Here is a 23492-nt window from a genome sequence, read left to right as displayed (position 1 = left end):
TCCGGGGTTTACGCGTTTTTAACGGCCGAAGTAAACAAAGCGTAAATTCATTATGCATTCACTTTTGTCTGCAGTGAGCTCCCAGCCCCTGAGTTGGGTAGGACGCGCAGACGCATCTCTGACTCACACTTACTTTTTAAGCAGCACACATGATCAGGTGTGTAGTTTATTGAATTGTCTGTTAACAGGTGCGTTAGTGGCGGTTTTAATTAACTATCGGCGTCGTGAGTTGTGTTCGTTTTAATTAAATTTACATTTCATTTTAGAACCGGCGCTATGAATCTGAAATTGAACAACGATTTGAGGGGCTCAGCGAATATGCTGAGGGTGCCTAAATCCCCGACATCGTCGGTGAAGGTACTTATGTGCTTTATTGACTCTAGTTACTAGCCAATATAGGCATTCAATTTTGCATAATTCTAAAACCGATAAAGGAGTTCCAAGTTGTTTGTTTTTATTATTAACATTATATCTTTTAAGTATTTATATCTATAATTTTCTCTATTCTAAGTATACCATCATCCCTAGATTTCTTTTCGACTCCAATCTTCTTATCTCTTTTTTGGTCAAATTTTCTGGTTACAACTCCTCCTAAGAATTTACCTTGGCTGAGAGAGAAAAGCTTATCCTAGTAGATAAGTAAACAATAAAAATAAGCAAATATTAATACGGTATGCACTTGATCTCTTAAATGATTACGAAAGGATTTACTATTATAAGTGCTTTTTTCTTCACTTGCATCGCACGATATCCAAAAGATTTTACAATGAACAATTTTTTTTATTTCATAACGAATAAGCAAATCCACTACCTAATAGCTTCTAAACTAACCTGCTTAGCTTAAGCTAGCTCAATGTTTTTAATGTCGTTTAGACATAAAAAGAATTGAGATTGTTCCTAATGGCCTTTTCATTCCAAACACTCTTCTTAGCAATCTTAAAAAGTAATTATTTTCAAACTCTCGTGCTAGGCTTTCAATAAGAAAACTAATATAAACAATTTTTATAATAGTATCACCGATATACATTTTGTGCAGATAACTATATGTGATATAAATACACTCATAAATGTCATTTGAAGCAAGTGAGAAAACTTTTATAACGATGTCTTGAAGTATGAATATAGTCTCTCCTTAATCCCTTCCGGCGTAAACAGAGCCAGCAGTCTTGAAAAGACTGAAAGGCTACTATGAGCTGTATGACTTAATGATGGAATTAAGATTGTCTAACGAGAGTGACAGATTGCTAGCCAACCGCATAAAATAAGTTTCTTTCAGGACATCTATTATGTCCTGCTTTTTTAAAAGAGAATATTAAAAGCCTCTGTATTTTTTAAATTGCCGAAATGCCGTTAAATAAAAATGTATTCTAAGAAGTACTAGATTGATGTTAATCATAAACACGGGCTAACAACCGCACCGTATAAAATAATAATCTTTTAACTTACTAAAATTGATGGAGTCTTTGTTTTGGTTACAATTTATCGTTTCCGCTAACCAATTCTTCTGACGCTCTGCACGTTTTCTATAAATTTATTGTTTTGGGCTGCCTGTGCTTTTAATTTTTTAAACATTTTTTAAAGTGCTCCTCCTTTCCCTTGTTATTTGGTTATGTATAAATAAATTGGATCCAAAATTCGGATTGGAAGGAGAGGTCATGAGATGAAAATGAGGGTTCTGTATACTGTCATCATCACATTTTATATCATTCATAAGTTCACTCTGAAACATTACAAATGGACCTATTTATGTTTCTTTTTTGGAATTAGTTTGACAATAAATAAAACAGTAAATGAATACAGTAGGTATATATAATATGTTTTTAAACGTTTTTACAGTTCACCTAACAGTTAGTTCGATACGCACCAAGCACGCGTGATTTCACTCGTAAAGGTGAATGAATAGAAATCCAATAGCCTCAAATTATTCCTTTTGTCTCCATGTCTTTCTACACCAGAGGATTGGGTTTCAATACCCTACTGATTAAATCAAGCCTCTGATTGACTAGTTTGGCCGCGTGCTCGGGGAATGTTGCTAATTCAATACCCGATGTCATTACTACGGATTATTGGAAACCAAAAGGGTAGCCTTAAGTGGAGTCATGATATTAATTGTTAAGGTTTACTTTAGTCTGGCAAGTATTAACTTGTAAAATATAAATAAATTAAATATATACGGGACAAATTACACAGATTGAGTTAGCCTCGAAGTAAGTTCGAGACTTGTGTTACGAGATACTAACTCAACGAAAAGCTTTAAAGGAAGGCCTTGTCAAATATTATGAAGCATAAAGAAAATAGATCTTTTAAAAAAGCAGAAATGAATTTTCTCTCCAACTTGGAATGCTGCTGGGAAAAGAACCAACACAATAAGGTAGGTAGGTTAAGGCACCGTAGATACGTAAATAGAGGAAAAGCGTTAAATTTTGCGATAAAATTAAAATATACTCCTACAGGTGTGGGTGGGTATTTGAGTAATGCCGTGCATGTTGTAAAATCCAAATGCCTGGTTACTCAATACTTCAAAGTCGTAAATAACTTAAAATCCGTACTGATGAAACGATAACTCAAGATCACACCAAATGGAAATTAATGAGGGCGAGGTTAAAGACACAATACAGGGCACATCAGTCGATCACCGACCCTGGAAAACGAATCACGCGGAACTGAAATTCCAAAAATAGACGGGTGTCATCCAAAAAAACGTATCTTACCCCTAAATTGTTTGTGAATTTATCCTTTGAAGTACTGATGTAAATTAGTCCCCGCCGTGGTGTTTGATATCTGATGCGTTTAATTCGAGGGTTATGACGTCGAGGGATAGTTATTCTTTGGTTAAAATGGTAGTATTATTCGGCAATTGCAGTCTTTGCCTGAAAACATATAAACAAATGGCGACGACAAGACGGGGTTGGTATTCCTAACAACATAGACTATTGGGGTTATTCCCGAATGTTGAAAAGGCATAGGTATTATTATGTCTTTCATTTTTAGTACCTATCTCTTCTGTTCATTTCGCCCAAACGAAGTTGTCTAACCTGAATTTCTCTTTGATAAAATGTTTTGATTTAATAATTTTTATGAGAAATTGAATACTTGAATTCCAAGAAAGTAGTCGCAATTGACCAGCTTTTCACTATGAATCTGCCCATGTTCATTATGTTATTTTAATAATGTTATATCTTAAAAATCGGTTTGAAATCCACTTTTTCCTTTTGTAGTTCTAACCCTTCCAAGTGCATTATCCGTCTTGGAAAGTTCATTATAGCGTTTTCATCGTCCATTGCAAAGAGTCGTTCAGTATAAAATGAAGAAAAAATGCAAATAAAATTACACTTTCTTTGAAACGTTTATTTTACTACTTCAATTACTAGATGAGTTTCATGCCACGCGCTCAACAACAAAGAGTTTTTAGTACGTTAAACAACTGACGTCATATTTACGCCATTTATTTGATGATTGTTTCAAGTTATTTTCTGTTAATGACGATAGTAACTGACCTCTATAAAATGTGAATGAATTCCCTTTATCACATACTAGTTCATAAAATACATCCAAGTTAATAAAAAAATCTGTTAAATTCCGTTCCCATGAGAAATTCTCACTTACTACATCCCACCACAAAGGAAACTACATGCCAAATTTCAAATTATTATACCTTTCGGTTTGGGCTGTGCGTTGATATATTAGTCAGTCTATTTCCTCTTTTGTACGGTATATAAAAATTCAAAATTTTACTAAACTACGTGCTTGGATCATCAAAAAATTCATTCATTTCAAACAATTCTAGGAGGAGCGTCGTCGTACGGGCCGTTACATCGCCATCTTGGTGGGAATCTCTCTGTTCCTGCTGGCGATGTACCACGCCTGGGTTCGCAGGATCCCCATAGTTGCCAGCCTGGTGGTTCCAGCCCTCATCATGTTCGTGTACGTCGCCTGGGTGCTGTATACTGCATCGAGGGATAAGCACAGGGTAGGCGACAATTTGTGATAACTTAAGATACCTAGCTTCTCGTAGCTGAGTGGCAATCTTGTTAAAAATGTGTGTACAGTGGGATAAATAATGTCCGTAAAGATAACTTAGCATACGTACACATTCTTCGTGACGTGTAATAGCAGGTATGCAATGTTTGTATCTAAACCCATTTTAATGAGTCAGAATTAAATTTCTATCCACCTATAATATACATTAATTTCATCAGTGAGTCACTAACACTTCTCAGGAGCAACAGGTGGTATCTCGAAAATATATTGAAGCATCCAATTCTCTAACGGCTCCGTTTGTTTTTGTAGTTCAAATACGCCACGTTGTATAATCAAATCATGGTGTGGTCTTCAAGTTCAGATTCAAGGGCAATTTCGACGTGAAATTTATATTTGGCTGCACAGAACCTGTTTTGATAAATTGGCGATTTCCTTCCGTGGGGGAAGTTTCTTAGTAACTATTCTGATCAAAGTTGCGAAATTATCCCTTGTAGTACATATGCTGGTGTCTAAGTGAGCAGGAATAGCAGCATATTTCATGGATCTACAATTTTATAAAATTTTATATTCTTTATCAAAATTTCTCTCTCTTATGTTTTCGTTTATATTTATGTGTTTATACTTATTGCATCTAATGCTGTAGTTTCACTCTTCAGCATTTTTTGTTCCATATTAAAATCTCTGATAAACTATAATAAATGTCGGTAAAATTATTAAGATACCTATTATGCATGGCTGCAAGACAATACCTTAGAAATCAGATAATTCCAATTTGTATGACTGTAAAGCATTTCATCATATGTAATTTGATTTTTCTCAGAAATGAAATTGCTAATTGTGTGTTTACTAGTCTAAGATTTTTCCGAGATCAAAGAAAATTTAAATGGGACATCAAAGTTAGAGTAGTTTATTCCTAATGTCAAAGTTGCCATTATCAAAACCTAAATACAAATTCTTAGAATTTGTAGGTTTTTAGAGGAACCATTTGCTTTTCAAAAGGCAATAAAACTAGTTCTAAATCTTGATTCCGGTCAATCTAAGCGTTAACTGTTTTCGCGAAACATCAAAGACGCACGTGTATTTACATATTATTATTATTAGCTTGATTAATTAATAGGCATATAATTTAGCGGTAATGTAATTATTAAAAAAAGTTTATTTGACTGTTATAAAACGAAAAGACAGGCAAAGAAGTTACAGATATTTCTGCATTTACTATAGTATCGGGGTATTAGGAAAGTAAAAACATTTCTGTTTATTGGCCTTTTAAATTTCCGAACAAGCCTAAGAGATCGGTTAACTATGCCTATCGTTAACACGTACAAAGAATTTTTCCTGAACAGTGCCACCACCACCAAGGCATTGGTGCATTGGTGAACTATTGAGAATAATATGTAGGTTCAAGTGAGCACTGGAACTAGTGAAAATACACACATACAATACTCGATGATTATACACACATTTATCACGTCTTAATCCTTATGGGGTAGACAGAGCCTAAAGTCTCAAACGAATAGTCCGCGGTAAACACGTCTGATTCACTAACCACTGCTCAATGCTCATTTGTAATACCATGCGAACGTAAACATGGGCGTAAAGCGCTAACGTTTAACGTCAAATCGATTGATGCTTTGACAGTTTGTTTACGTTTATGTAGTGGGAGTCGCAGGCAAGGGGACTGGACGAACTGCTATTTGCTACACCTGCGTTTGAGCATTATTTTCGACTTAAATCAGCGTATTCGTGGAATCTCTACGATCGTACGAAAAAGTGTGAGAAGAAAGATAAATAAATCTGCATGGATCGTAGCAACCTTTTTAATCATCTCTGCCTACCTAAAGTTCGGCCGTAATGCAGAGGAATAAGAAAATTATAAGTACTTAAAATTTTGCATCTTTTGAGATTGTTTCTCAAGAAATTGTGTTGTTGGCGAAATATTAAACTTAAATTTTCATGTTTAGCAGCTTGGCGTTTTTCCTGTTTATTAAATAACTAAAGTGCGGCTGCGATTCATTCTTTATTTTTCTAAGTGTGAAAGTAATAAAAGGGACTAGTAACTGATAACTATGACCTTTGAAATCTGACGCGCTACAATACCATCTGATACATATGTGTATTTTCTGAATGCGATTTAACTTGACCCAACATAAAGGTACATGTTGTAAATTTAATCTTCGGGCAACAATTTGGATACATAAATATTTGTTAATTTGCACCAATTTCCGGCAGGCGTAACGAACGGACGCGCGGCTTGTTCGTTACCCACATTGGTAGTGAAGTTTGTTTGTATAAGGATTTTGTTTACCTTTCCAATTTTAATACATGTCGGGTAAAATCAAATATTTTGAAACTATTCATGTGAAAACATTGCGAGGAAACCTGCATATTCAGGTAACTGAATGGGTAATTAACCAATAATCAGGTTGCGCTGCATAGGACAACCGAAAGGTTGGGGAGGACAGTCAGGAGCCGCTTTGTGTAAAACCTGACGCAATCCAGGATCCTGGTCAAAAGCATCGTCGAATCGTGAGGATGTAACGGGGACTTACCAGGAAGGAGGAGATATTTACAGAAACAGTCGTGTCTGAAAGAACAATCTTTAATTAAATAGGGATTAAATCATTTTCCATTTTCTCAATTAGATAACTAATAGTTTTAGTAGCTGTTAATTATCCGAAGTGTTAGATAAAATTTTAATTTAATTTTTTATTGACAAATAAATAGAAAACTAATACGTCAAGTAAGTTAAATAAGACGCGTACGAGGTTTTACAAAGTCTTTTCAAGTTTAATTTCGCATCCGATTCTCGTTTAGAAGTTGTGCGTGAAACATTTGAGTGGTTGCAACTTTACGTGCTTAAAGTTTACTCAATATCTGCTGAAGTTAACAATTACGAGATTAATTGTGACGTGGAGAGGCCTCGTATTTTGACTGATTATAAAATTAACGAATATTCATTTAAACGTGGGTAACTAATTCGATTAAGTGGCAAGTAGCTGCTTAACTAACTTTAACAAGAATTGGTTTTAGATGAAAAGTTTCAAATGTTTTATGAAAGAGCAAGAGTGTTGTTTTACTTCTTACAGTGTTGAAATAATTCGATTTTGTTAATTTTTCCCCTATGACATGTAATAGTTTTAAAGCCTGATCGGTGGCTGTCATCAGGTGTAAGGGGGTAAAGGGCTCCATTGTTTGGGAGGCGACACACTTGTATATATTTCATGAGGTGTGTATGAACCCCCACCTCAGTCATTCCTTACATTGGCTGACTTGGGTTCGCAGCCTATTGAGAAAGTATGCAGGCTTCGGGTCAAGTGAAATCCGGAAGAGTGGTGTAGTTAAAATATGTATGTTTTACATCATCGTTTCGTATTGATCCCTCGTCGATTGTTATGAAGATGATGAAGCGAATGAAGTTTGCTCCTACAAACTTCTTCATTCTTCGTGGCAAATGGAAAGCTGTAGTCTCTCCCTACCGGGAAAGAGGATGATTTTATGTATTCATGTCGTTAGCTAATGTGACATTGTGTCATCCAGTATCGAGGTATCGGATCACTGGCACGGCTCCAGGTGGCTATTCAGCTGAGCTAATCGCTCTTAACAACTGTATCACCACAGTCACTGAACATTCACTTTAGAAACTTGTGATGAGGTAAAGTCATAGAAATCTGAATATACATACATAAAATCACACCTCTTTCCCGGAGGGATAGGCAGAGACTACCTCTTTCCACTTGCCACGATCTCTGCATATTTCCTTCGCTTCATCCACATTCATAACTCTCTTCATGCAAGCTCGGCGGTTTCGGGTACTTTTGACCTGACCCTTTACCAGGACGTCCTTAAATTGATCAAGATGCGTTCGTCTAGGTCTTTCCACTCCGACCTTTCCCTCCACACTCTCCATGTATATCTGCTTAGTCAACCTGTTTATATTCATCCTTTCCACATGACCGAACCATCTCAACATACCCTTTTCTATTCCTGTAACTACATCTTCTTTCACATCACAACATTCCCTTATCACGCTGTTCCTTATCCGGTCACTCAATTTCACACCCAACATACTCCTTAACGCTCTCATTTCCACTGCATTTATTCTGCTTTCGTGCTTCTTTTGCCATACCCAACTTTCACTCCCATACATTAATGTCGGGACCAACACGCCCCCTATGCACAGCCAGTCGAGCCTTTTTGGATAGTTTCTGACTGCTCATAAAGGCATGCAAAGCTCCATTCACCATGTTCCCCGCGTTCACTCTCCTTTCAATATCACTATCACACTTGCCATCATCAAATCTAAATATTAACATTAATTATATAAATTTTATTACAACAAAAGCAACATGAGTAATCTTTATCATCAACTAAGATAGTTACAGTATTGATTTCCTTTATCCTATAGGTATCACGTCCCATTCACGTCACATTATCCCTCATTGGAATTATACCCCAAAAGACTCCAAGGCCAGGATGCTACCCCATCTCTAAAAAGATGCATCCCAAGTTAAGGTAGAAAAGCCTTTTAGCTATCTCTTTCTATGCGGGATAAAAACAGCTACAAGCAGCTTCATAGTTCATATCATTCACTTGTCCCATCGTTAGTATTCGAAAACACTATTCTCGAAATTTCCTTGGGGTTTGCTTGATCTTATTTTTATGTGTCTTTTAAAAGCATTTTACGACATCCACATTTCTTAATTTGCAATAAAATGTAAGAAAGTTATCTTTGCGACTTTCCACTTATCAACATTGTCGCCCAAAAACAAAGCTACGAAGTTCCAACTCTTTGCTTCGTAGATCTCGCGCGGCACTAATCGCCTCTGTCCCGGATTTGTTTGGACCGCCATTTTACGACGCCATTGTGGCTTGTGCGGCACAATCCGGTGTTCAAATACTTTGCTAGAGTTACGGTTATAGACTATGTTATTTGTGGTGTTTGTTCATTGTTGATCCTTTGAAATAATATCACGACATTCGCAATGTTCGTGTGTAGTCTTTCTTAATAAATGGTGCTTGAAATTTCCAGTTAGGTGTTTGCACCTATCAGGAATCTCAAGCGTATAGCAGCTTAGCAGTAGCAGCTTAGTAGTCTTAGTAGATTAAATATATAAGATAAGAATGGCGTGATGGAATATCAACATAGGTCTTTTTTGTCGGAATGGAATTGGTCATATAAGTACTATATAATTGGTCTTGGAAGATGATTTCTGATTTTCAAAAAGTGGATATAAAAGGATTTGTATCTTGGTGACACCCCCATCTCTTTGAAGAGGACCCCGAGATACGCCTTTTGATCATAATCCTGAATTGGGCGATGGGTCGCCTAAGGGTTTTTACACGAAACAACTCCCATCTCACCTCCGCAACCTTTGCAGGGGAACCTCACCTGTATTAGATCGATCATGGTTACACATCCAGTTCCCTGAATGTGTTAGAGCACCTGTTAATATTGAAACTAATGTTCATAACTATTGGCCATATAGTCACTGATATATGGCCGAGGTGGGATTCGAACCTTTCTGCGTCTCACGCATTTTAACTAGGCGCCTTACCAATTCGACCACCGACACTCTATAGGAGCTAAGTCTATTGACATATATTTTTGAAATTGTTTCAGCTGCTCATGATGGACGCAGAGGCTGCGCTGGCTGCTTCTTCCGACGCGACGGATAACGATGTCCAGGTCGCTGAACTGACTCAGCACAATGAAATCTCTGCCCTTTCCAGCAAAGAGAGCTCCAAGCTCAACTCTCCCAACGGTTCCATCCACAAAGACTGGCTCGAAATATCACCAATATACAAAGAGAAAATCTACAAAACTGAAGCACCTCGGTTCAAAATGCCGTTAATATTAATCAATGATAAACTCCCAGAAGATTTGGATCAAAAGTGGATTCACATCGTGGAGTCTGTCACAAATAATGATAAATTAAAAGGATTTTCCGTAAAGCGGAGGTACAGGCGGAGGTTTTGCAGGAGAAAGCACGTTGTTTTTAAGAGATCGTATTCCATAGCTTAGAAAATAATTTTTTAATGTTATGACGATTAATTTTGTATAATATTGACTAAGTAAATGCCTAGTTTTATGAAAAGTCGTTTCGTAATTTCCATCAATGAATTAGTAGTTTTTTTGAAAGAATTTTTCTGCTTTAATAGACTTTAAACATTATAACTCGCTAGATTTTGTTTACAGCTTTGCTATCGATGTAAGATTACGAGTAATTTCGTGTATTTTTCTTGGGTAAGTGGATAAGTGTGCCGAATTAGTAAGGCACAGGTTTAAATATATTGTTGCAGGTATTTTAATGAAACGGTCTTACAGTGCTTTTATATTTTAACAGGTAATAGTAATCGCAGAGTTCATTGTACAATAAACAAAGGAGAAATAGAGGCCATGCTTGCTAGATCAACGTGTAGTGCACTCTGAGCAATAATTCCTAATTGATTATTGCGGTTTCCTTTTAGCCGCATTGCGGTAGCCATATTACAGGATTGTGTTAGTTATTCTGGTATATGGTAAGTATATAAGTACAAGCTATGTCATGTCTACTTAGGGGAGGGTAGAAAATAATAAAAGATTCAGATCGTGATGTCCATAGAGGCACAGGTTCAAATTTTACCTTTTGTTGAAGAAATGTGCTGAATTCAAGGCGTGGTAAACTACGGTGGCTTAAATCTACTTCATGCGAAGTTTTAATATTTTTATATAAGTCTAACAAAAAATGCTACTTAAGACAAAATTTTGATAAAATTACATCAAATAGAACACATAAAATAGATTCAGACCCGGCCGGCCGTAAAGAACGAATTCAGCCATTATTTTACGAAATAACGAAACTTCAAAGCGGTCGCTGTTGCGAATCCTGTTTGAGCGTGTCAAGTGCAATATGCACTCCAATTTGTCATAGCAACGACGGCAACGACAGAGCGATCAGTCGCAGTCGCAGGAGCTAACGACGTAATGGAGACTTGAAAATTACATTGATCTTACTGTATTTTCCGATAGCATTTACAGTCCTTGGATTCAAAGTGTACTTAAATGCAAGTGACAGCAAGTCCTGTATTGGCGAAGTTTTATAATTAAGTGGGACTTGCCCAACAACCCTAACGCTTTAGGAATTTTCGAAGTTTTAGTTACAAGTACTTATGTTGGTGTCCTCAAGTCCTTAACTTTGACATCCACAGAAATATGCATATTCAACTCTGACTCTGATCTAGTGTCCACTAGTGTAATTATAGGTTAAAGTTTACCCAAAGTATAGTGCTTACAGACGTAATCCTATTTTATACATATTTTAAAACTTTTACGGGGTTTTCGTTTTACGAGTGGGAGGCGTTGGCATTACATACCTACCCAAGAAATACTCGTAGTATGGGTAAGTTTATCTTTATTAATTTCGTTTTATCTGCATTTGGTTATAACTCCTCGGTCGGGTTCGCATTGCCCACAACGCTGCAGCTGCAGCCGCAGCGATGCGATTACCGACGAGCATCGGTTCCCGCTTAAAATGCAAATCTACATGTATGAAAATTTCTACCTGATCCATTTCATATGTAAATCACAGGTTTTCTCCCGACGAATAAAGATTTAATTTTGCCTTCTTTAAAGGAAAAAGGACGAGGCTATGGATCGCGACCTTACCGATTTCAAACAACGTGCTATGGAATGGGTACCCGAATAAAAAGCGTGATGAACAGGGTCAAATCTTAAGTAAATTGTTATTTTATTTAGTTTGATTGTTACCTTTACGACATGGTAACTTGAGAAAACCTTTACATAATGTAAACTGATATTGTAACAGTTTCATAAAATATCCGATCATCCCGAAATATGAGATGTATATTCTTTAGGAAGTTTTTTTTTAACGTTTAGGAATACTTAATAGAGGATTTATAATCATGATTTCTCGTATAAACTCGTATAAAGGTTGCCTTTTAGTCTTTGCGAGACTATTGGGTCTGTCTTCCCCGTAAGTGATGAAGACGCGATTCTATATATGTAAATAAGGAAAAAAAGTTCATTGTCATTGTGTGAAGGTAATTGGGGGCAAAACTATTTCTCTTTTAAATAATGTACCTATAAGTTATAATTTTCATATCGAATTCTAAGTATTCATTCAAAGATTTCATTTTTTTAAATGTAACTTCCTTTAATTTTTCATACTTATATTTTCTTTTGTGTCATTGTGAGGGCACTGAAGCCTGTATTCTAATCTTCCAGACAAAGCTGAGATAGACTCTTTGATGTATATTACAATTGTATTGAATTTATTCGTCTCTGAAAGTTATATTGTACCATTGAAAAATGTCTGCTTTCAAAAATCAAACACCAATCCAAGTTTCGTTCATCGTTTTAAAGACTATTTAAATTCATAACATACAGCTATGAAATTAAGTCGTTTTATCCTCCGTTAGTCCCGTGTGGGATTGTGGACTGGGCAAGTCAAGTTTTTACACGAAGCCGCTACCATCAGACCTTCGCCACCTTTGTAGGTGAACTGTACTCATATTTATGTGCAGGTTTCCTCAACATGTCGCCGTTATGGCCAAAAGGCATGAGTTAGCGATATGCTGTTTCATAAAAGAGTACACAGTTTCATAGAGAGTAGTAGTTGCTCTCGCATAAACCTTTTTCTTTGTGTTTCTCTGTTGAAAGTAAAATATAAAATTTTTTATATTTTAATTAATATTACATATTAATATTATTTCTACCGTCGGAGTTAAAAGTTACCTTACATCAACGCTCTCTTTAATCAGTTTTTCTAATTACCATTTATATTTAAAATAACAACGTACCTAATGTAATTAACATTAAATGAAAGTTTTACATTGGTACATTCACTAAAGCCTTTTGCAAACACAAACTCGCAAACTTTTGCGTGGGAGAGTTTTACCGCGAAATTAATTTTATCTAATTAAAAAGTTTATAGTTATTTCTGATAAAATTGCATCAGGTGTTATTAATAATTTAACACATATATTTTTTACCGGTGCTTATTGTTATGAAGTTACCCCTGATGGTAAATAAAGGTGACTAAGGTGGATCCTGACAAAATCGGTCTTGAAAAGACCTAAAAGCCGCTTGAAACTATACAGTTAAAATTAAATTAATGGTTTTTTAATTATTTTTGCAAAATTTGATTTAATAAAAAAATATACTAAATGCAAAGTTTAAATAAAATCTGTCTTGTCTTGTCAATGAAAGCGCTGAAATGTTTGTATTACATTACGGCGTTAACAAATATAGGATCTCTTCGTTGTATATTCACGAGAATTAATTAATAGAAAAAACACAGCCCACAAAATAATATCATGAAAAACCTATCAAGATTTAATCAAATGTGAAAATAACATTTACTATTAGCTATTAGTACTATAATAAAAATTTAAAGACCTGTCGATTTATATTTACAGAATTTACATAGAGTCGTGCTATTAATAGCTTTTGTTTTATTTTATAAATTATTTTTTATGATGCTGTAGAAAAGTATAAAAGAATAAGTCAAACATTAAAAATACGAGCGGCTAAATAATTATCGTACATTTATACATACATACATAATTATATTTACGTGTTCATATGTCCCTTGCGGCAGACAGAGCCGACAGTCTTGAAAAGATTGAAAGGCCACGTTCAGCTGTATGGCTTTATGATAAAAATGGAGATTGAAATAGTGACAGGTTGCTAGTTCATCGCCTATAAGAGGAATCCCAAGTTTATAATCCTATTTTTTTGTCGGTATTAATGCAAATTAGTACCCAATTACCAGAGCCAACCATAAATGTGAAAAGGCACAATGAATAATTCCAAATTTCCACACCTAAACGCAGGTTAGATATGATTAATAACACCGCGACGTGCCGTGTTTCATACGTCGCTATTTTCATATTAATGAATGGTAATTCCAATGTATTTTGCTCGCATTTGAAATTATATTTTGGTATTCCGTGAGCAAATCGAGTTACTTGCTCATTATTTTATGCTATTTAATATATGCTTCGGGATGAACACTTCTGAATTGTAGAACAGGCATGCGTCAAGCAAGAATATGGTACCATAATTTATACAATGTCAATAATTTTAGAGCATGTTAAAATATAAAACACATGCGATCATTGTATGTGATAAAACAAATCTGGAGAAAAATGCGACAAATGATCTGATCTACATATATTATGTTGTATTCCACTAATTGCACTAAGAAGTGATATCTCATATATGCACAAAGTAGACTGAAGTTTTTATTGATCAATACGAGTGCTATCTTTACATAATGATAAAAAATTTCGTCTTTGAACACCCCGGTGAAGTGATTTCTATTGTCGAATTGTTTCACCTTTTTTTTTGTTATCGAAGGGGCAATCCTTTTTACGGACAACCCCCCGGGTCTTCACCCGGGAAAGTGTCGGACTCCTGGCACCTAATGTACCAGCCTACCCACTAAAATCCCTCCGTGCGTCCTTCTTGTCATTTTGAGGGCATCATGGGATCGCAGGCATTTTACCACGATGCCCTCCGAATTGTTTCACCTGACGAATATCTATGAGGTGTTATATTTTCAAGTGAATTGAGTAAGGTCTACTTGGTTTATCCGGATACATCCATACTAATTATATAAATGAGAAAGTGTAAAAATTACTGAACTGGTCTCCATGAAATTTTACATACATATTGTGTGAAATTTGGGGAACGACATAGGGTATTTAAGAGCGAAAGCTAGTATTATATTAAAGAGATTATAATTTAAATATTGTAACTAAAATGTCAAGTGGCGTTAAGCCAAATTAAGCTTCTATCGTGGATTAGACGAATACAAACAAACGAGCATCACCCTATATACTTCTGAGATGTGGGTGGACCAATCTCATATTGATGATTGTATCTCTCACATCAAAGCGCCTTGTTAACATGTAAACGAAGTGTACTCGCGCAATGTGTAGCGTATTAACTAAATTGAATATTCATAGAATTGATTTGAATTTGCGCTTCAAGGGTGGCACGGAAGAATGGAATATGCCAAGGAAAAGTGTTTAGGGCTTTAAATACTTAACGAAATAAATTTCATATTCACGAGCGTACACCGTATAATCACCGAATTATTTTTGAAAATCACATGTACTTTTTATCTTTTGATTCTGTGCTGCCCTCGCCTTCATACTGTACCCAAGTTGGTCATATACATGTTTAACCATCTTTCACGTATTAGTAAGCCGAGATTCTTTTCATTTGCCACAATCACTGTTAATTTATTTCATCTACATTCGTAACTCTCTTCTTGCTAGCTAGTTGGTTTAGAGTGTACTCTTGACCTAACCTTATGCATTATATATTTATAACGTGTAGGTATATATTGTATGCATGTGCATCACGCGCACAATTATCCCAGGATTGACATGTTCATTAAGGCTCTTGTCTTCGCTATCTCGCCCATTCATTACACACAACACTTCCCTTAAGAAAATAGAGCAATAGGGTTTATCCCGTTTAGGCTCTGCAAAGGTATGCATTGATTTTGGTACATTGTTAAAAACTGTTCAAGATTTGATCACGCCGAATTTCCGAAGGAAAATGCGCCTCTTCTCCGAAGGGGTACCCATGGAACATATCTATTTTCCATTTGACATGCTGGCCTTTGCCTCTTTATTCATCACAATAAATTGCCTATTTTAAAACTAGATATTAAATCATAATCATGACTAGGTAACTGATCAAAATAACTGAAGTGTGAAAGAAACTTAAAAGACGAATTAGAAGTTCAGTTTGAAAACTTGTGCAGACTTAGTGTATACGTGTATTGTTCACGAACTCCATACGTAAAAGATTTTTGTTTTGCCTATTAGATAGTGGGGGTGAGTAGTCAGTGACAAAAATTAAAAATTGTTTGATATTTTTTCGATGATTTCACTAACTCAAGATAAACTATTTATAAAATGTCTATAGTAGTTTCAGTATTTTTATTATTATTAGATATAATTGGCAATCTTATTAATTTTCCTAACAAAATATTAACAAAACGGTTCAACCCTCTTTCAACAACGGACCAACTAGGTCAGTAGTTATACTTACAAATGGCTATAACAATGCGGATCAAATTAATGGCACAAAGGAAACAAAGGATGTCAATGGTTTGTGTTCGTTATTTACTTACTGGTGATTAATTACAGCTTTCGGATTAATTGTGTATGGGACAGCCGGAGCCTGCGACCGCACGTCGGCTGCAAAAAGTTTTCATCTCCTACACGGCTATTAATTGTTGGTTTTCACTTGACATGATGTAATGGGCCTAGTATTTTTCCGCGTAAGTATTAACAAAATTTTGTAACTGTTTTGTACCTTCTTCATTTACACTCGCACACTTATGTATGTCACGCCGTTTTACTTACAAAATGTCTATAGCTGTATGATTCAATGATCGAATTGAGTTTTGGAGATACTGACAGATTGTAAGCATATCGTTTTGATGTTTTGAAACCTTTCTCTTTATTGACTTTTATAATCTCCACTCTGCTTTCTTCGTTATTAGGCCATTTTTTTATGAACTTATATACATAATAATGTACCTAAGTATACAAACGCTCAAACGTGTAATTCAAAGATATAGTATTAAATGTAAATGCGTGCCTCCCAAATTATACGAAATGACGATATATGTAACGAGATCAGCATAAAACATGTAATCTGGGAATGACAAATGTACAAAATAAAAAGAGTTTAAATTTAGCTACGTGTGTTTAGTACTATATAATAGAAATTCATAAATGTATTACTTCTACGAGACCTTAAAGCTATGTAGGCATACGGCACACGCCCTTTACTTTGCAAGTATTTTCACAGCATTTGATTTTTTTCATTCAATCTACCCGTTCCATGTAGGATCAAAACATATATACAAGTCCTTAGGAGCCAAAGTATAAATTAGTGAAACAAAATTAAACTCTTTATTTTTTCTAACACACGGAATAGATAGATACTGTCAACATTATTTTCTCAAGATTCTATCTATTTCAGTGCGAATAGAGTTTTGAGACATTTATTACCTATTCTTTATAGATTTATTGGTTACGTTTTTGGGTTTACAAACCGGAAGCGTGATACCTTTCTGTACCGCATTTAATCATGAATGTCAGATTGTGTTAGCACGTTTATTTATTATTCATGTGTCTAAATTGTGCGGCTAAACGTATATCCGAAAATCCTGAAAAGGTACACGTAATCTGTTTGATTGCGACCGGAAAATCAGGTCGGCGTTTTAAGGACACTCGTACATTTTTTCGAACCCTTTAAGCTGGTATCCCCCGGGTCTCTGGATGATCAAAGTACTCTCGAACTATATCCATGCCTTTTTAGTAGTCAATCCGAGTTTCACAGGACTATAAGTTGTAGAGAGAGTATCGGTACGGTTGACCCATTTATAATGATTGGATAAATCATGTAAAGACGTGCTTATGACTTAAATATTATTAGTTATTTTCCAGTTAAATCAAATCAACTCCCGCAATTTATTTTAAGTAGTAAGAGGATTTACGCACGATTATCACTAAAATACAAACTGTTAATGTTATGTTATTTTACTTAAAAGTAGAATCAGTACATAAAAACATAATAATACTTTGCCTACATAGAAATACGAATATTGATATGTGCTGTTCGAATACGTTTAAAAAGTTAGAATAAATAATGACTTTAAATGAAAGACAATTAATTAAATAAACCAATATATATATAGGATAGGTTTACAGTCCTTTCTATATTGTATTAAAATCTTAACCTCGTTAACAACATTTTATAACTTAACCTACCATTTCCCCAACATAATCTAATTAAGAATACAAGTTATATTAATCAATGCCAAACCAATAACATTGTAAACTACCTATCTAAGATAATCTAATTTCTGCTATTTCGGTACATGTCCTGATGGTTAAACTTCAAATGTTGATTGGCAATTGTGTCTGACGTTGAATTTACTGTAACTTTGATCTTAAGTTTCTTTCATCATCAGGGAATCATTTAGTCAAGTCAACAGGAGGTCTATTTCTGGATGCCTTTGTACCGACAAGTCAATTATATTTTTAAAGGAATTTCAATTTAGCGGAGGTAATAGATTTTGTGTTATGCAAAATGTTTTGAGTAGAATTGCGAAGTAACGGGACTCAAATAACCATACGAAAAAATTAAATATGTGTTTCGTTAATATATTATGATTTCAATAATTACCAATGAAATTATATTCAATTTACACAGGAGAGGAACTGTGCGGAATTTCAAGTATAATGTAAGATAATTTTGAAATATAAAAGTTATGATTACTTATTCATAATTATGTAAAACTAATCTAATTCACCGTATTTATAAGATTTCCGGCAAATTTAAGAGCCCCAATCAACGATTATATATAAATATACATATCGATTCGTTGCGCTTTAAATATAACTGGCTGGCTATACAAAAGCTTAAGGCAACATTCTCTGAGAGAATCAGAGTTTTGCAACTTTAGCGAGCCGTAACAAGTTTCTGGGGACGGAACGAGCCTAATTCCCATCAAAACGATTCAAGCGAGCGAAATATTGATGAGCCGGCCTGAAAGTATTAAATGTTATGTCTATTATCTAACTTTAGTTTTAAGTATTTTAATGAAATTTGGTAAGTCTACTATAGGAAACGTTAAAATATATGTTTATGAAATTGACAAATATAACAAAAACAATACGATGTGTTTTAATGTTCACTCTCATCTTTGCATGTATGAAATTCATAGAAGCACTGTTCGGATGGAGTAATGCATGAGGTAAATGCAGTACAACCCAGAGATTTGACGTGCTTCCGGAAATCGGACCCCGTTTGCTTGTGATATAACATATTTATTCTTTGTTTTATTATATCTAGGAAATTAACTACTACGCACTTAGTATGTTAAGGTGTCAATCACGCTTGGAAATATATCAGAAGATGCTCTACGAAATGACTTCAGAGTGACGTAAAGAGCGAAAGTAATTTAAATATTCCGATTAAGCGAAAAATCTCTTTGGCGACGGCGGCTTCGAGGGAAATCAGGCGAAATTACGTTTTCCTAACTTTTATATTTTAAATTTTCTGATGAGAAATCCATTTTATCCTTCTAGGAATGCAAAAAGAAATTTCTGAATCTAGAAGTTACAGTATTATTTAAACAATAAAATAAAACGCTTCCTTGTGTCGTAAATTTGATATGTTTGGTTTTTCACACATGACAATCTTTACAATATACATATACTAAAGTGAATCTGACAGGGTTTTGTTTCCTATTTAGGTAACAAAAACCCTGTCAGATTCACGAAGGTCATATTAAAGGGTAGGTCTAGGATATGTAATATTGTTGTTTCTTAGAAAAGAATTAAGTAAGTATAAAAAAATTTTCACCATAAATAAATGGAAACAACGTGGCCGACATGTGAAAAAAGTATATCTAAACTTCAGATATTTTCAAATCTTAATGTAGTATCTTTGTTTTCTTATTTTATTGGAACTTATTAATCAGATATTTTTATGCCCTTCTCCAGCCGAACAAGATTTTTTGTTATATATGGTGTAACTACCTGATTGGACCTTTCTTCCCCGTAAGGGATAAAGAAATGATAATATGTATGTATTAAATATCTACAGCTCAATATCAGATGAGTAAATAATCCGTGATAAGATGTGTTAACAAGATAATTTGCTAATTTATTGCGTAAATACATCTCGTCGTCGCATCCCGGTAAATGTTTCTATGTAACGGAGCCCCGGTAACTAACTGGATTACGTCCCGGCCTGATTCCCGATTCAGCCGGGCTCACAGAATTTTGAAGCACCAGTTAATCTCACTGATTTAATAATGTTACAGAAATTTACAGAACTGCTTTATATAAACTGTAAATTTAATATTTATAAGGCTACTGCGAAATTAAAATTAGTTTTGCTGTATTACCAAATATAAATAATCACTGATTGGTCAGAAAAGAAAATCTTCAAACAATAAAAATAAAATAACCGCATATCTTTTAAAAATATTATTTTATTTATTAGTTCCTATCTATTAAATTCGATGGTAATTCTGAAGAATTAGTTCAGTTTATACATATTTAGTGTATACTTTTAGTAATAATAATTATCGAGAATGAAATGAATTAGAAAAGCCACAAAAGTCCAAGGAAATTATCACAACCTTCGACATCTTTACAAATAATTTGTTCTCATCTCCAAACCAAATCAAAAAGAATACAGATGGGAAACTTGACGTAAAATAAACAGGCTTGCACCTAGAATTTAAACTTTTCATTCGCCCGCCTGAAAAGTACCTTAAGCCTTAATCGTTAAAACGTTAATCAACTTTGAGTTAAATTTTATCCTTTCAGTAATCAATATGTGTCACCACGCTCTCTATGGAGAAGGCTTGTTCACCATCAGAAGCTAGCTCAGCAAAAATAGATTTGTTTGACTAGTTTCTTACATTGTCTAATGGTTTAAAGTCTCCAATATCCTATAACGTCCAGTTTCATATGCTAAACTACGCGTTTCTCTGATAGAGAAATCTGTAGAACAAAAAAGGCAGGCAGCAAATGGCGGTCGGCTAAATCCTTCTATACTTTCATTATTTTGAAACCTTCTGTACTAACGAAAGTAATTAAGTAGATGATTTATTGTTCGTGTCAGTGAGGTGTATGTAATTTGTCAAAAATATGGTTAATACTTACTTAAAAGAAAACACTTATAAGCAAAAACAAAATGTCTAAAGGCTATAATATTTCGGAATGGTTCATATTTTCTGAATAGCAATTTTTTACCGATACATTGAGTTTTCAATAAAATATTTAACAAGAACTACTGTGTCTTATTCAAGAAGAAGTATACGCCATAGTAAAGATAAAATCTGAAGGAATAAGAACAGAATGTATAAAATTTTCTTTCAGTCTCGGGAGATTTACAATTCTGATGTGACTGGGAATCGCACAAATGGCCATCAGGGTTATTCAATATTTTTGTTAAATTAAATATTGGGCTGTTTGCGGGTCCCATCGGGTATGGTAATTTTAACATTTGAATATGAAGCAAGTGTCGAAGTTTTGATTAGACGTTATGGCGTACTTTGCGCACCAATCTTAGATTTAAATAGATATGTATTTATGTAAATTGCACTTAATTGTAATTGGGTAAAGCCTGCGGTAGGATTCGGAGAAAAGTACCTTGACAGTATGGTAACGTATATCCTATTGAGATACATTCATCGCTAGTCCACAGACGTTCACAAAACGATACTATATTAAAAAATATACATTTATCAAAATAGTTACTTTCTACTTCAGACATAATAACAAGTTTCGGATCTTAAATTAGGGTAAAAAAGTATAAAATGACGACTCCTTAATACACTGGGGAGAAACGTGTTCTGCTGAAAACATTGCTCTGCCAAAAGTTGCTAATAACTTTGTTCAGTGCAAAAGCGCAAGTAAGTACGATGAGTATGTATTTCATTAAATAGGTCACACGGAGAACACATTTGTAAATGTGTCAAAATGATTCAGCAAGATAGCAAATAGCTCAAATGGGGAACGACAAGAGAATAAAAAGTCTATATAAGTCGGCACAAACAATTTTCGTTTCTCTCGGGTAGTAGGCAGGCTAGAGCGGGATGGAAGCGAATAAATCTTTAGGGATGAGGCAATGCGATACGACGACAAGGGAATGTATAGATTCGCCCATATTAATGTAAGAGATCCGTAATATGGTTTACATGTTTACTCTGATCTACTAGAAATTGCTGTTTATTTACTTGAAAAAAGGGTGATCATTGTGACATTGCATTTTCAAGTTAGTTTAGTAAACATACATACATATAATCACGTCTACATCCCTTAAGGGGTAGACAGAGCCAACAGCCTTGAAAAGATTAATAAGCCACGTTCAACAGTTTGGCTTAATGATATAATTAAACCATACCAACATATAATTTAATAGGCACAAGTGTTTCTCACATCACGCGACTTCTTATATTACATTACATCACATCTTATATTACACACATTACAAAGGTCACACACATATATTTTCACGTATGACTCTCGCGAGGTGGACATTGCACATGGTTATAGCTACAATAAACCCTTGCCGTTCGGAGGATCTCCCTCGAGCTCACTCGCACTGAATGTCCTTTAACGCTTTAAGGATAATAAATATTTTTCAAAGGCTTCAGAAAGAGGCTAAGAACGAATGATTCAGAGGATCCAATCAATTTGTTGATTCGAAAAGTCGAGCGAGGAAAAAGGATCAAAGGATTTAATAGTATCGGCCTTAACCAAGATTCTTGGAGTACACTATACAGTTATACATGTAAAGGCGCATAATCACTTTTAATTGAATTGTTTAGAACTCGACTTAATGAGTTTCCTAAAGTATTACAGAATTAAGTTTCTGGGGTAATGAAGAATGTAATTCCTTTTCATAAAACGCTCTACGGTTCAATTTGATGTTACTAATAGAAATATCAAGTACACCCGAAATTTACTGAACAAGGATTAAAATTTTCTCAGAATTATTTATTGAGATTCCAATTTACTTTTAATTGAAATTTTTTGATTGATTGAAATTCTTATTTACTATAAGCTATTACTACGTACAGTTTACAACTTTAAGTACCTATTTGAAAATTTAAATCAAAGAACGTAATTAAGTACGGCAAAAAGATTGCTGTGTAACACGATAATGTTGCCTTTTGTACAGATGACTCTCTTTTTTTCTCTTATTTTCGTTTGTGCCTGGTAAAAAAAAGTCCTAGGCGAAATCTTATAATACCTATAGGTATTTCAGATATATAACATTATTATGAGAATAAACACAAAGTCAATGAAGCTACTTACACAAGACCAATCCCTTTGTGCCCTAGGTCCTTTATGTCAGAGCTTTGTAAGTGTCAGTTGCGTACAAACCGCAGTATGTGATCGAACTGCAAATGGAGCCTCGACAAGGCTGCGGCGACTGTAATGGATATTTGATTTATTGCATACTGACAGCCATTTGACGGGGCCTTTGTGTATACTAAGACCATGAGGGGAAATGTTTCTCGAATAGTGATGGGCTTTTATGCTCACAACCTCAGAAACTGTCACTATCGATATGGTAGCAAAAAATATGTGTGCCAGCTGCTTCTTCAATAACTGCTTTTCGCGCATATTGTAAAAGTTAATTGAAGGAAATTCGTATGAACTTGATCGTCTTCGTCCGAGTGATGGGCTTTTTTGGTAACTTAATTTTATCGCACGAAAAGATTTGCAGAACTCCTGCTGCAACGTTGAGTTTCTGCAAGAAAATACATTTATTTTCTACGGCTCAGCGGCAACATTCAGTTATGTTCTCTAGAGAAAAACTATACTAAAAGAGGCTGTTCCTAATTAATAACAAACACTCGCGATAAATATTACGTGAGCGAAGATGCAAGCATATTAATTTATTTTTATTTATTTAATTAAAACTTTATTGAGCATCAAATGTATAG

The 23492-nt window shown here is 34.7% G+C and overlaps 1 protein-coding gene across 2 annotated transcripts; it reads left to right on the top strand.

The window, feature by feature from the left end:
- Positions 1 to 78: 78 nt before the first annotated feature.
- On the top strand, positions 79 to 10059 carry LOC106139066 (uncharacterized). 2 transcript variants are annotated; one of them, XM_013340405.2, is made up of 4 exons: positions 79 to 157; positions 267 to 357; positions 3788 to 3970; positions 9602 to 10059. In XM_013340405.2, the coding sequence occupies exons 1-4, from the start codon at positions 150 to 152 to the stop codon at positions 10001 to 10003; spliced, it is 684 nt and encodes a 227-aa protein (XP_013195859.1). In that variant the 5' UTR covers positions 79 to 149; the 3' UTR covers positions 10004 to 10059. The 2 variants fall into 2 exon arrangements, with proteins under 2 accessions (XP_013195859.1, XP_013195860.1); XM_013340406.2 differs by having other exon boundaries at positions 94 to 188.
- Positions 10060 to 23492: the final 13433 nt, after the last annotated feature.

The sequence above is a fragment of the Amyelois transitella genome, chromosome 5, assembly GCF_032362555.1.
Source record: "Amyelois transitella isolate CPQ chromosome 5, ilAmyTran1.1, whole genome shotgun sequence".
Classification (NCBI taxonomy): domain Eukaryota; kingdom Metazoa; phylum Arthropoda; class Insecta; order Lepidoptera; family Pyralidae; genus Amyelois; species Amyelois transitella.
The sequence above is the reverse complement of the archived record's forward strand: the minus strand, read 5'-3'. Positions and strand labels throughout refer to the sequence as shown.